This window comes from Nerophis lumbriciformis, linkage group LG14 (genome assembly GCF_033978685.3).
Source record: "Nerophis lumbriciformis linkage group LG14, RoL_Nlum_v2.1, whole genome shotgun sequence".
Classification (NCBI taxonomy): Eukaryota; Metazoa; Chordata; class Actinopteri; order Syngnathiformes; family Syngnathidae; genus Nerophis; species Nerophis lumbriciformis.
The window spans coordinates 19,296,268-19,311,386 of NC_084561.2; the positions used below are offsets into that span (position 1 = coordinate 19,296,268).

Here is a 15,119-nt window from a genome sequence, read left to right on the forward strand (position 1 = left end):
AATTCAATGAAGATAATACACAGCTAGTTTGCAACCTTCGGTAGGAAAAGAGATGTATGCTGTTTTAAACTATAAGTGGGGTGTCATTTATTCCAGTTTAATGAGCTATGAGTGTGTGTGATGCTTTTATTTAATGACAAATTACACAATAATCGCACAAAGACAATCTCACTGAGAGGAGCTCTCTTTCATAAATAAAGCACAATAGAGATGTTGCCAGTCATACTAGTGAAGCAAATATCTCACCTCTTTTAGTCACAGTAGTTTTGATAGTGATGAAAGTAGGAGACCTGCTCTATCATAAAGCTGCACACTGAATTTATTCTGTTTTAAGTTAAGCAGGAAATATTTATATTTAAAAACAAAAAAAAATGTTCACTTAATTCTTACTGTACTTACTGTCACCAAGTTTTGAGCAAAACAATGACTTGCAGTTCAGTAAAACATTTACAAACCATTGCCATATGACATTCTAACTACAAAATTGCATTTGTGTACAAATATTAGGGTATTTTTTTAAAGAAAATGTTATTTATTAAACATGATTAATCGGCTTTCCTCCCCCATTCAAATTTTTTTAGTCAAATGTGCCCTCCCTCCCCCGAATAAAAAAGTTTGGACACCCCTTTGCTTGAACATGACTTTACTTACAGCAAAGACTTTGTGGGTTGTGTTAAGGAGGTCTCTCCAGGCCACGCACAGTACGTAGGGAAGGTAGAGGCTGAAGTATATGAGTCCTCCACATGCGGCGGCCAGGTTGGCTTTGGAGAAGATTGTACTGATGAACAAACACTGCATGATAGTGGCAGTGGCAAATGCAGACAGGAAAAAAAACACGACAGCCGGGTTGCTGTATGGCAAGATATCGCCCCACTAGAGACAAAGTAAAGTGAAACATTAGGAGAAAATGCATTGTGGTTTATCGTTAAATATGAGTTAGTATTATTTGTTAAAACTCTGGCTTTCACTATTTCACTTATACTTTGTGTAATATTTTTGATGCAGAGTGAGAGCTTGTCTTGCCTTTAGTATTGCAATAAGGAGTGCAGCAGAGAACAGAAAAGGTACGAGGCTGCTGATGAACCAGCCGAGCCACAATGTTCCTGTATTCAGACCCATAATTCTCATGGTTTCTTTCAGCCTGGCGTCCTTCTCATACACCACACATTTGATGATCATTGCCACTGAATAAATCCAGGCCAGTGTCATGAAGAGCGGAAGAGAGCGGTTCAACACTCGGAGGAACCTGGGAGACAGGTGAAAAGAATGCAATTTTAGTTGGTGAAAATGTGTTCAAACTAACTCAAGTGTTTGGAGATAGGAGCGGGTTCTTGTCTAATTGTTATGCATTATGCCAAAGGCAAAATGAGTTTCAAGTAGAGATGCTTTAAAATGTAATATCGGAAATTATCGGTATTGTTTTTTTTATTATCGGTATGTTTTTTGTTTTTTTTTTAAATTTATTAAATCAATATAAAAAAACACAAGATACACATACAATTAGTGCACCAACCCAAAAAATTTCCCTCCCCATTTACACTCATTCACACAAAAGGGTTGTTTCTTTCTGTTATTAATATTCTGGTTCCTACATTATATATTAATATATATCAATACAGTCTGCAGGGGATATAGTCCGTAAGCACACATGATTGTGCGTGCTGCTGGTCCACTAATAGTACTAACCTTTAACAGTTAATTTTACTAATTTTCATTCATTACTAGTTTCTATGTAACTGTTTTTATATTGTTTTACTTTCTTTTTTATTCAAGAAAATGTTTTTAATTTATTTATCTTATTTTATTAATTTTAAAAAAAAGGACCTTATCTTCACCATACCCGGTTGTCCAAATTAGGCATAATAATGTGTTAATTCCACGACTGTATATATCGGTATCGGTTGATATCGGTATCGGTAATTAAGAGTTGGACAATATCGGAATATCGGATATCGGCAAAAAGCCATTATCGGACATCCCTAGTTTCAAGCATTCCCGCAATTAGTTGGCATAGCAAATGCCATAATGAAACCCGTAAAAATCCACCCAAAACATTTGGTCTCATTCGTTAGCGATATCAATAAAAATTAGTTTTTACAACTATGGGAAGGAAGAAAATGAGTACAAAGGACATTGCTGAGGAGGACAAGTGGATGATATTTATATTCAAAACATGACCAAGCATGTTGCCTGTTGCCGGTTGCCTGCACCATTCTCAAATCAAATCAAACTTTATTTATATAGCACTTTTCATACACAGGCAAATGGCAAACACACAAAACAAAACAAAACAAAAAATAATAATAGAAGAGAAGAAAACACACACACTCATTCACACACGTACACGCACAGAGCACTATTGACAATAGCAAAGCAAAAACAAAACATGACATGGCACTGAGGATGGGAGGAAAACGCCACCTTTGAGGCGTCCACACACGAGAGTAATTAAAATTAACGCCATTTAAAAAAATATTGTATAAAATATATGTAAAAAAATTTAATATAATATAAATATTACATTGATAAGTTAATAAAAACATAATATTGACCGTAGAATACAAGAAATATTAATGATTAATATAGAAAACAACACAATAAAATAAAAAACAGATTATCAGTAAAAAGCCCGATTAAAAAGGTGTGTCTTTAGCCTTTTTTAATCCAACTCTTTTTAGTGACATTTTCAAATAGACAGAAAAAAGTGCAAGTCGAAACAGTACAATTTTAACGTCAGTAAATTCTTCACACCCTTTCCCTTAAAACCCAAACCGCCCAACCACCCTCCCACCCCACTCAAGTCAAACCAACAAGGGACATATGGCACAAACATACAACAAGTAAGACGACAAAAACAGACACATTCACACACACACCCATACGAGGCCAGAGACAGACAGAGGCTGAAAGGAGAGACAAAGGGAGAAACATAATAATAATAATAATAATAATAATAATAAAGAAAAGGGAGATTATTCCTCCTCTGCGTCTGGGCATAAGTCAAGAGAGTTGACATACAGCAAGAAAGGACTCCAAGAGCTTTGAAACGCTTGAGCAGAGCCTTTTAGCGAAAACCTAAGGTTTTCCAGTTTTAGATTGTAGAGAACCTCTCTAATCCAACGGCCGTGTGATGGGGGGTGAGCCAGCTTCCAATTAAACAAGATAAATCGCCTGGCCAGCAAGGTTGTAAAAGCAACAGCGTGTTTTAGTGGTACTGGGCACATGTTATCAGGGCATATGCCGAAAATGACGAATAATGGTTGAGGGAAAAGTTTTGACCGTATGCCTCTCCGATTGTGTCAAAAATGTCCTCCCAAAAGGTGCCCATTTGAATGCTGCTAAAGATCGTGGTAACTGTTTAGCTAAGGAATTAATCGGTAACAGCTCACTTTTTTGGTAGTTAAGTTTGTAACCAGAGTGTGTGCCAAACCGCTCCAGAATGTCAAAGATTACCGGGAGTGAGCGAGCAGGATCCGAGATGTAGAAGAGCAAGTCGTCCGCATAAAGCGACACTTTGTGCAACGTGTCCGACCGGGTGATACCTTTAAAGCCCCCCTCCGCGAGCAGCCAAAGAGAAAGGGGTTCTATCGCAATAGCAAACAGTAATGGAGACAACGGGCAACCTTGTCTCGTGCCTCTTTTAAGAAAAATTGGGGAGGATAGGGTATTATTTGTACGTACACTACACACTATAAAATATTAAAAGTATGTTTGAGGCTTGCAAGTATCGTATCAGATCAATATCAATATCGGTAAAATACCGGATGTGAAAAAGTTGTATCGGGACACCTATAGAAATAACCCCCAAAAAATAATTGAATAAACATACTGTATGACTCACACATCATCCACATAGCATGGGTAAGGCATCTGCTGAACGTAGATGCCAATCTTTTGTTTTACTCCAGTCAGTGCTTTCTCTACCAGGTCCTGAACATACACAAATCCACCCCAAATGTAGCGCATGTCATTAATGGCGTCAGCTGCTGGGCCGGGATCCCAAAACCTGAAGCAAAAAAAAATCCATAAGCAATAAAAACACATTTATTTAAACACAACACAAAAATATAATAATTAAGTCGAACAGGGTTTTTGATTTATAAAGAAAACGTCTAAATATGTGGAGAGGTGGGGACGAAAAAAATCTGTGTTGTTATTTTGTTGCTATTATTATCGAGTATTCAAGCCCCTCTTAAAAATCGTAATGTGAAACCAAATGTATTTGTATTCAGATTTATAGAGTACTGAATTCCCACGCAGCACGCATTAAAAGAAAAATACAGGAAGTGTCTCTTTTGCAGAACAGACTCTTCCAATACGTGGTTTAAACGAATGCCAAGGATGCATGGCCTCAGGGGCGCCACAATAATAATGTGTTAGCAAAATTTCTCAAACATAATCAGTCTCTGGTAAAGTAAATTTACTTATTGAAGTCAAAGTTGTGGCAGGAATATTTGCTAATTACATTGTAATCATATACACAGGGGCGCCGAAAAGGGGGGGTAAAGGAGACGGATTCTAGGGGCCCATGATGGAGGGGGGCCCAGAGAGGCCCCTAATGATGAAATTATAATACAGAAAAAATAATGACACTGTGTTGGGGGCCCTGTAAAGATTCTTTTCATGGGGCCCAAAATCCCTAGCGGCACCCCTGCATATACATTTTGTTATTTGGTACAAAAAGTCAAATTGTTGTAGTCCTATACATTCATCTGATTAATTTCAAGTATAAATCAAATAGTATGAAAATCAGTACCTGCTTGATCGAAATAAAGAGGTATACTTGTCAGTAATTAAACATCAGTTATTTAGCATGGCACAGTTAAATTGATAGTTAGCTTGTTTCTGAGCGATTAGCCTCAACATGCTATGCAAAATGTAACCAACCAATGTGAATATATGCATATAATATAATATTAAGCATATTAGTCTAGCCTAGCCTTTCCTGTTCAATATATACACAGGGAGGGCCATGGCCCTTTTCAAATTAAAACTAGTTTGGTACAATAAAAAAATAAAATAAAAGTAAAAGAGCAAAACTTGAAAAAGGGTGCAATGTAATGAAAAAAACCTGAAATGTTGATGTTGTCTTTAAGTATATGTACAACTTTATTCTTTAAACTTTTAAGAAAGGATATCCCCATTTGTCACGGACAATTATGCAATTTAGAGGATGACGTCATCTTGATCATTCCGCTACCCACCACCACAAATATTTTGGAAACACTAATCAGCCTACCTGTCTTTGATCTTATTAGTACGGGTAACCTCATCGATATCCATTCTGATCTTGTACTTGACGTGCGGCGGCAGCTCAGAAGAAGAAGAAGTGTTAGGAAGCAGAAACACCACACCTGCCCAAAACTTTCTGTCCTCAAGGAGCTCCAAAGCCTTGTTGATCAGCTGATCTTCATTCTTCAACCCCTTCAGCTTGTTGCCGGAAAAACACTGCCAGGAGATGAGAGTTAACACGGATTACAGGATGCAACCTCAGTTGACTGCACAAAAAAGCGTCATTAGTGAACCTGAGTGACTCGTGCAAGTGCGGCGATGGCATAATCGACATCATTGTAGGTTTCCAACCAAGTGGGAGGTTCTCCTGGATTCCGTGGCGCATCTGGTACGGTCTTGGATAGGAAATGTGCAATCCATGAGGCTGTCCAGGTCGTGTTCCGCAGTAGCAGGTTGACCATTCTAGCAAAATCTGGACTCTCAAGCAAACTCTGCCCACCACACAGCACACACACGAGTTACAATAAAATTATTTATTTAGCAAATTAAATACTGTAAAAAAAATCCCAAAAACATGAGCTTTTAAGAGCATAATTATATCTTCTAGTACAGGGCTATTCAACTAAATTGTTTTGAGGGCCACATTTTCAGGAATTACCGGATTTCTCCCTTCACTCTTAGTCTTATTTTGTTATTTCTGAAAAACCAACGTCCTCTTTAGTAGACATTTGATTATTTTTTTTTTTTTGTCATTTAAAGGGAACGCTCAACTGTTTTTAAGGACCTTCTGCAGAAAAAAATGGTCAATTATCATCTGTCTAACTTCAAAAATGTTTGTCACCCAAGTTTTGAACTGTTTTCATTCCTAGGTCACATTTGGCCCCCAGGCCGCAAGTTGAATTGCCCTGTTCTAGTGAGCCTGACCTGCAGTATCTGAATTTCCATACTAGTCTCCATAAATTTCTTAATTTCGGGTCCCAGCTCCAACCAAGCTTCGTTAAGATCCTGGAAGATTTGGAGGTCCTGAAAAGTCTGGTTCACCTACAATTGATACAAGTAATAATACAATAAGATGTATTTATATATATATATATATATATATTTGTTTTAACATGTCCTGTCCAGCCACTCAGGCAAATCATATTGCTGATGTAGATACCCATATCTGCTGTACAGAATTGCTTGGGAGACTTCTTTTGTTACACACCATAAGATATATGAATCGGGAAGAATTTAAGGTGGCCTTAAAGTGCAAAATACCTTTACATTACATGAAACAAATTACAATTAAAGAAAACAAATTAACAAAGGACAAAATAACTTACAATTTCAGAAAAAAACTGACAAAAACCAAAACAATTTACAATTTCAGAAAGCACAACAAAAAGCGAAACAACTTACAATAAGAGGCCAAATTAAAAAAGATCAAACAATTTACAATTTCAGAAACTACATTAACAAAAAGCAAAACAATTTACAGTTTCAAAAAACACATTAACAAAAAATGTGAAACAACTTACAATTACAGAGACCAAATTTTAAAAAAAGACCAAAAAATTAAAACATTTAAAACATGTGTTTTAACTGTGTAAAATTGTAAATTTTAAATGTTTTCCTTTTTATTGATGTGGTTTCTAAAATTGTAAATTGTTTCGCATTTATTATTGATTTTTCTGAAATTGTTAATAGTTTTGTCATTTTTAAATTTGGTATCTGTAATTGCGTTTTCTCTTTTTGTTCATGTCTTTTCTGAAATTGTAAATTTATTAATAATTTGTTTTCGGTTTCCGTAATTGTTTTTTTTTTTTATTAATGTTTTTTTTTTTGCAATTGAAATTTGTTACATGCAGAGGAGTTCAAGTACCTCGGAGTCTTGTTCACGAGTGACGGAAGAGTGGATCGTGAGATCCACAGGCGGATCGGTACAGCGTCTTCAGTAATGCAGACGCTGTATCGATCCGTTGTGGTGAAGAAGGAGCTGAGACGGAAGGCAAAGCTCTCAATTTACCGGTCGATCTACGTTCCCACCCTCACCTATGGTCATGAGCTTTGGGTTATGACCGAAAGGACAAGATCACGGGTACAAGCAGCTGAAATTAGTTTCCTCCGCCGGGTGGCGGGGCTCTCCCTTAGAGATAGGGTGAGAAGCTCTGCCATCCGGGAGGAACTCAAAGTAAAGCCGCTGCTCCTCCACATTGAGATGAGCCAGATGAGGTGGTTCGGGCATCTGGTCAGGATGCCACCCAAACGCCTCCCTAGGGAGGTGTTTAGGGCACGTCCGACCGGTAGGAGGCCACGGGGAAGACCCAAGACACGTTGGGAAGACTATGTCTCCCGGCTGGCCTGGGAACGCCTCGGGATCCCCCGGGAAGAGCTGGACGAGGTGGCTGGGGAGAGGGAAGTCTGGGCTTCCCTGCTTAGGCTGCTGCCCCCGCGACCTGACCTCGGATAAGCGGAAGAAGATGGATGGATGGATGGATGGATGGATGTAAAAGTGTTTTGCACTTCCAGGCCAACATAAGAATTTAATATATCACTTGTGATCATTCTAAGACAGGGGTCCGCAACCGAAACTAAACCATAATATAAAAAACGTATTAGTTTTGCTTGCACCACGCGCACGCGCGCACACACACACACACACACGCACACACTCAGCACACAGAACGAAGCAAGCACACATGGAGGGTGTGACATCAGCGAGTGTTTCATAAATTAATTGTGAAGACTACAAACATCTCTTCAAACAGTTAAGAAAAAAAAATCACACTACCCGGGTAAGTGGACACAGACAAACTGACTGACACTGAGTATACTGATATTGTTTTATTTGTGTTTTTCTATTTTTTATGTTTTTTTTTATATACAATTTAGGAGTAATTACAAGACATTGTGAATAAATAAAATGTATGTCATACTACCAAGGTTGAAATGTTGTCTGAGTCCACAATATCCTCTTTGAGCAATATCTTCTGACTGGCCCAAGTATCTGAGAGTATATCCGTGTCACTTTTCCTACCAACATACTTTTACTTAAATCACAAGACTGTAGGAGTCTGCCCATGCAGAATTAAACTATTTTCTTTTGAGATGTTCCTTTATTTGGACGTATTCACGGTTAGCTTACCGAGAGGGTCACACACAGAGGCAAACACACACACAAATACCTGCTTCCCCATCCTTATCCTTATCCTTGCCTTCCTCGTGGTTATCCAATAACAGTCCACAATCACAACCCATTTACAGCCTTACAGACAGTCAGAAATTATATTTTTTTAAATTCAAATTTTCCCCATTCCACTAAAAACCATCTCTTTTAAAAGGAAACACAATAAGGGTTGCAAACCCCTGGTTTAAAACTATATTTATAAAACATTTGAAATACGTTAGTACATTTTTCCAGATGGAGCCTTTTGAGTTTACCTTTTTCATAACTTGTTGAACTGCAGGTGTGTCAGGTGTGTACAGGAGTTTTCCAACTAAAAGAGGTTTCATTCCTCGCCATACAATGCTTGACAGAGGATTGGACTCCAGAGTTTGAATCAAGTTTCGACAAAAAGGTTCTTCTAGGGAGGAAAAACAGACAAAATTAGTCAAACCTCGGTTTTTGTACACTTTACTTTTAATTTGTATTATTCAGGTCTTCAGTGATAATGCTTGCCAATCAAGGAAACTAATGCTGTGAAAGAAGTAAAGGTGTTAATGAATGATCTAAGACAGTGGTCCCCAACCACGCATGACGCATTTGCTAATGGGTCGCACAGAAACATTATGTAACTTTTAAACTACCACATTTTCTCCAACTTAACTTTCGCCTGTCCCACTAAACACACCAATAGCTTGTTTATAGATGTATATCCTGATAGGAAGTTACCCTTTGTTAAAGTACATGGGACAATGCACATGAATGAACATATAAAAGGTTAATATGCCAAATTGCAGCCAAAGGCTCATTTCCATCTGCGGTTCCCAGCAGGGTCATTGTATATAGCAGGGGTTCTTAATCTTTTTGACCTAGGTGCCCAACTTTTCCGCTACATAGGGTCCCGGGGACCACTACAATATTAACACTGAATGAGTAATCTTACTCTTAATTTTGATCATATTCAAAAATTATATCTAACCTACTTGCAGGTCACTACCTTGTCAATTGATATAAATGCATATGTCAATCACGAAGATTATTATTAATTTAACAAATAAACCTTCGGCTTCGGTCAGGCTGATTAGAAAGTACTTATCAAATAAACAATACATTTACATACAATATGTATTATGTTGTGCTAAAATGAATGAGCTAAATTAATAATGAATATGTTTGTTAATTAAACTGTCATTAAAATTAAAGAGCAAATGAAAATACAGCTTCACCACTTTAGTCATAATGTTTGCGCTTAAGAAATGCTCTATGACATTAGCGCCAGACTTCTTCTGTTTGTTTTATAATGTCATTACTGCCACTAGTGGTGGAAAAGTGTCTTACAACTAAGTACCGATCACATTGATTGATTGATTAATTGAAACTTTTATTAGTAGAGTGCACAGTACAGTACATATTCCGTACAATTGACCACTAAATGGTAACACCCGAATAAGTTTTTCAACTTGTTTAAGTCGGGGTCCACGTTAATCAATTCATGGTAAAGAGCGCTAACTTGCTTGTGCATCATGTTCACCTGTTAGCTGGTAAAAGTTAATTCTAGATTATAAATCATGCCTCTCACCTGGATAGAAAAAGGTTGTGGACATAAACTGAGAATTTGGTCATCTGTGACATTCAACTTATGAAAGACACAAAAAGACACTGATTTGCGGCACCGGCTTTTTATTTAACCCTTCGCAAGGATTATGACTGATTAATTCTTCATCTAACCGGCAAGATTCGAACATCCCATTAGTTGGCATCCCAGTGAGAACAGACATTGTACAGTAAGAGATTATTTTAATATGTTTGTCTCTCATGAAGTTTGCCATTAGTGTTGTTGTTGTTGTTGAAGGAAAAAACGAATGTTGTGATGGGTCTATGAAATTAATGTGCCGCCTTATGCTTAAAATGAGCAAAATACGTAAATATTACATGTTGTTATTGTGCCTGTTACTACATTACATATATACTTACAGCATGTATATAAAACATTGATGGATGTGTTTGGATGTTAACCCTTAGTACAATTACCAGATATCGTTATCACTGGAGGACCAGATTAAACATCTTAAATACCGAGAGCAAGCCAGGAGGCAAACATGCTAATAGTGAAGCTAACTGCTAAGCTAGCTTGAAAGAACATCAAGAAATAAGTGCTTACTCAAGTTTGTGTAGATGGAATCATGTTACAGCAAAAAGTTGTTAACAGGAAATTACCAAGTAGATTATTAATTAATATAGAGATAGAATAACAACCAATAACTGTTTGTTGTGTCAGCATTGTCACAGTCAGTAGACAACAAGAGGATGGATCGATCAATAAAGGGTAGTAGCAGTATATGATAGCTACTAAAGTTATTAGATTTACTCTATTTTCTGCTTTTTTGTTTGTTAAGGTTTACAAATTATTGGTATGATTCCCTGAACAAAGGAAGTCCAGTGTAAAAGAAAATACATGAGTAGGAGATAGCAGTTTTTGCTGTTGTTTAGTTATTGTGTACTATTGACTTTGTTTTGATCAAAGAATTGTATGTAATAAAATACAACAAGGAACTAGATTAAATATTTGGTTGATATTGTTAGACTGTCAATCGCACTCACCATAAGGTTAATACACTTGATCGGTATCAGTCGATCTAACTCATGGATGATCGGTATCAAAATCAGCAGCATAAAACCCTGATCCAATCTTCCTTAATAGTGATGCTAAATATTAATTTATCTATTTCAGAATCAGAATCACAAATTAGATTTATTGGCCAAGTATGTTTAATACACAAGGAATTTGGATTGGTAAACTGCTCTTTTTTGTTGAAGGTAAGAAATAAAGAAAAACAACAACTACGCTTTAGTCATTTATATTTTTGCATTAAAAAACTATAACTTATCTTTAAAATATGTATTGTTTGTTCATACTTATGGAAATAATTCTCAGAACGAATTACTGACAAAAGCAGACGTTTGGCTGCTTTTAAAATTCACTTCATTGATGATTTTCCTGTTAAAGGTTAAAAACATTAAATTTGTATGTAAAATATTACAGAGACAGGTTTTATCCTCTAAAAGTGTTGGCTAATTAAGGTATCATCTCTTTTACTTACTGAAATCATGATGAAGGTTCTTGTCTTCTGGGTCGTTTTTTCCCAAGAACGACTTGACGCTGTCGTCTTCATACCAGTTGAGTGAAGGGATGGAAGCACCGCCAATAACGTTGTAGCCACACATTATATTTGAGAACGCCTGGAAACTGCGCCCGGGTAGAACTGTCTGATTCTCCAGAAAGACAAAGCGCAGCTCCTGCCTCATGTCTGTGAAGCTGGATAACTGAAGGTAATAGGAGTAGGATAAACAAAAAGGGCGTAAAACTTTTGGCCAGCTATGCCCGTGTGCAGATAGGGCTCCAGCCCCCCCATAACCCTGACAGGGATAAGCGTTAGAAAATGGATGGATGGATGTCGGAAATATGTCCCCCCGGTGTGTGTGCGTTCTTACACTATCCATGATGACACTAAGATCCTGGGCTAAAGAGCCAATGGCTTTGTTGATGTTCATCAAGTTCATCATATTGGCCCGAAGAAAGTCAACCTGATAGAAGGGTGGTGGAAGTGAATCCGTTATTAAATATGCAATATATAACAAATTATTGATTTCTATTCCCCTTTTCCATACCGTGAACAACTTCTCAGGGTCCAGCTGAGAGAGAAAAAGTCGCTCAGCCTTGCTAATGACGTCAGCAGGCAGGTCACACAGCTGTTTTTGCAGATCAGACAGAGCTTCATCCCCTTCATCCACAGTCAGAAACTCTCTCAATGCATTTATATCGCACAACAAGTCCTGAAGATTCAGCTGCTGTCCTACTCGAGAAGCCTAGAAGGGCCAAAGCATAAATTAAACAAAAGAAGTTAAAAGCAAAACATATATATCCAGTGTTACCTCAGGATACGAGTGCCTCAGTTTACGAGTTTTTGGAATTCCGAGCTGTCTGTAAGCTAATTGTTAGGCTTTGGGTTACAAGCCCCACTCCCTAGCGCAGGGGTCGGCAACCCGCGGCTCCCGAGCCGCATGCGGCTCTTTGATCACTCTGATGCGGCTCAGCTGCATACTTGCCAACCCTCCCGATTTTCCCGGAAATCTGTGCCTCTCGCAGAAAACTACCGGGATTAATATTCATCGATTTTCACCCTAACAATAATAATAAGGGCGTGCCATGATTGTACAGCATTTAGCGCCCTCTACAATCTGTACAAACAGCGTGCGAGCTAAGCCTTTTGTTGTATGCATCTTCTACTTCCACGCGCATGTGACAGCAATGCATACTTGGTCAACAGCCACACAGGTTACACTGACGGTGGCCATATAAAACAACTTTAAGACTCTTACTAATAATGCGCCACACTTTGAACCAAAACCAAACAAGAATGACAAAAACACATTTCGTGAGAACATCTGCACCTTAACCCTGACTCTTCCAGGCTACATTATACACCCCTGCTACCACCAAACCCCGCCCCCACCCCAACACATCAAACCCCCCCCCCCCCTCTGTACGTCGGTTGAGGTGGGCGAGGTTTGGTAGCGGGGGTGTATAATGTAGCCCGGAAGAGTTAGGGCTGCATGGGATTCTGGGTATCTGTTCTGTTGTGTTTATGTTGTGTTACGGTGCAGATGTTCTCCCGAAATGTGTTTGTCATTCTTGTTTGGTGTGGGTTCACAGTGTGGCGCATTATTAGTAAGAGTGTTAAAGTATTTTATCAGTCTAACCTGTGTGGTTGTTGACCAAGTATGCCTTGCTGTCACTTACGTGAGCAAGCAGAAGCTCCATACAACATGTGCCTATGCCGGCACGCTGGTTGTAGTGGTCGCTAAATGCTGTACCATCACGGCACGTTCGAGAGAATAGTTACCCTGAAATTCGTAGTCTGCCGGAAAAATCGGGAGGGTTGACAAGTATGACGCTGTCAAGCGCCATTCATATAAAACTCGCCATTCATATAAAACTCGCGGGCCGCACTAACATTCAATTTTCATATTAAGGTGTGGGCCGCATGTCTGAGACCCTTGGTTTATACATAGCACAAAGCAAAAAACAACAACTTTGTATGCAGTGTTATTTCATTATAAATTTCAAAAGATTTTTGTGGCTCCCATTGTTTTCTTTAATTTGTGAAACTGGTCAAAATGGCTCTTTGAGTGGTAAATGTTGCTGACCCCTGGTTAGCTTATAGCTAGAGACTAACATAACTTTGTTTTTTCAACCATGGGAATGATGAAAGTGAGAAGGGAGGAGTGACAAAAAGATGCGGATTATATTCATTGAATTAAAGAAAGAAATTGTCCAAACACCACCGAGTTGGTGAAGCAGTTGCAGCGTAGCACTGCTTGTCTGCACTATACCGAAGCCGAATGAGTCGATAATGCAAATAATATATAAAGTTAAAGTACCAATGATTGTCACACACACACTAGGTGTGGCGAAATTATTCTCTGCATTTGACCCATCACCTTAGATCACCCCCTGGAAGGTGAGGGGAGCAGTGAGCAGCAGCGGTGGCCACGCCCGGGAATAATTTTTTGTAATTCAACCCCCAATTCCAACCCTTGATGCTGAGTGCAAGCAGCTGTTATTCATCTATGAAAATACAGAGAAGCTGTTGATAGTGTTTGATGGTAAAGCGGCTCAAAAAAGATACCACAGAAGTCTGCTCTCCAAGATAAATCCTGTTCATTATTATTCCATCCATCCATCCATTTAGTACCTCTTGTCCCATTAATTCAAAAAGCTACTGTAGTTATTTGTAGCACATTTCATTGTTTTCCATACAATATTTCTGTTCTAAAAGTGTATTTTTCTTTTTAAAAGGCATGTTACGTGTCAAAATTGTGGTGTTCTGGTTGGGACCAAGCCCGAATTAAATTGATTTATATTAATTTCAACGATGTATCCCAACATGAGTTTTTCGGAATACGAGCTGCGTCACAGAACCAATCAAACTTGTATCCCGAAATGCTACTGTACTATATAAATATAGTAGTGTCTACTGTATATACAATCATGGGAAACAATTAGGCTAACCTATTAAATATTTTGTTATTTTATAAGAAATAGAAAGTAATAGTTGCTCTTCCTTCAAATTTAATCTAAAAAGTGATATAATTACACCACATTTGCATAACAAGTGTACTCAAAATACAATATCAAAGATGCAAATTCCAATAATGAAACTGAAATGTATAACATCAGGCAGTAGAGAGACAAAGTAATAATCTATATAGAATGTAATCTCATTGAAGGCCCTTTTTAATCCATCTGCTCTTAATTGATAAGATGCATCATAATGGATGATAAAATACGTCACCCGAAAATTGAGGCGAGCCTTTAGCAGCTGTTCAACAGTTGCTGAAGAGAGACCGGAGTTGTTGAGCAAATAGGTGGAAAATGTCTCATTGGCTCTCAGGTAGTCTTTTAGTCGGTGATCTACAGTGGATCATAAAGAACAATAACTCAAGTTACTATTCTAAAAATACAACTTGTAAAACAGTAAATGGAGAGATAATACTTCATCTGCATGTTGGATCTGACTCTGAGGTAACACAAGATATATTTTATGTATTTAACATCATAACCTGTTATTAACACAGCTTCTCCCTTTGGAGGAAAACTAAGATGCCCATACAGAGAATTGATTTAGAGGCGTGTCTTAAGTAGTTTTCATCCATATACTGTTCTACAACTTTTACATGT

At 38.0% G+C, this 15,119-nt stretch overlaps 1 protein-coding gene across 4 annotated transcripts in view; it reads right to left on the bottom strand.

Moving 5' to 3' along the window:
• abca7 (ATP-binding cassette, sub-family A (ABC1), member 7) overlaps positions 1 to 15,119 on the bottom strand; it is a 104,214-nt gene that overhangs the window by 77,665 nt on the left and 11,430 nt on the right. The window contains exons 6-16 of one of the 4 annotated variants that reach the window (XM_061975903.2): positions 14,734 to 14,852; positions 12,047 to 12,244; positions 11,870 to 11,962; positions 11,479 to 11,701; positions 8,656 to 8,798; positions 6,157 to 6,273; positions 5,526 to 5,723; positions 5,240 to 5,448; positions 3,842 to 4,006; positions 1,024 to 1,246; positions 652 to 873 (exon numbers count right to left, since the gene is read on the bottom strand). In XM_061975903.2, coding sequence (XP_061831887.2) covers positions 652 to 873; positions 1,024 to 1,246; positions 3,842 to 4,006; positions 5,240 to 5,448; positions 5,526 to 5,723; positions 6,157 to 6,273; positions 8,656 to 8,798; positions 11,479 to 11,701; positions 11,870 to 11,962; positions 12,047 to 12,244; positions 14,734 to 14,852 — 1,910 coding nt within the window. Of the gene's footprint in view, positions 1 to 651; positions 874 to 1,023; positions 1,247 to 3,841; positions 4,007 to 5,239; positions 5,449 to 5,525; positions 5,724 to 6,156; positions 6,274 to 8,655; positions 8,799 to 11,478; positions 11,963 to 12,046; positions 12,245 to 14,733; positions 14,853 to 15,119 lie in introns of all 4 variants that reach the window. The other 3 variants (XM_072914645.1, XM_072914646.1, XM_072914647.1) reach the window with 3 other exon arrangements.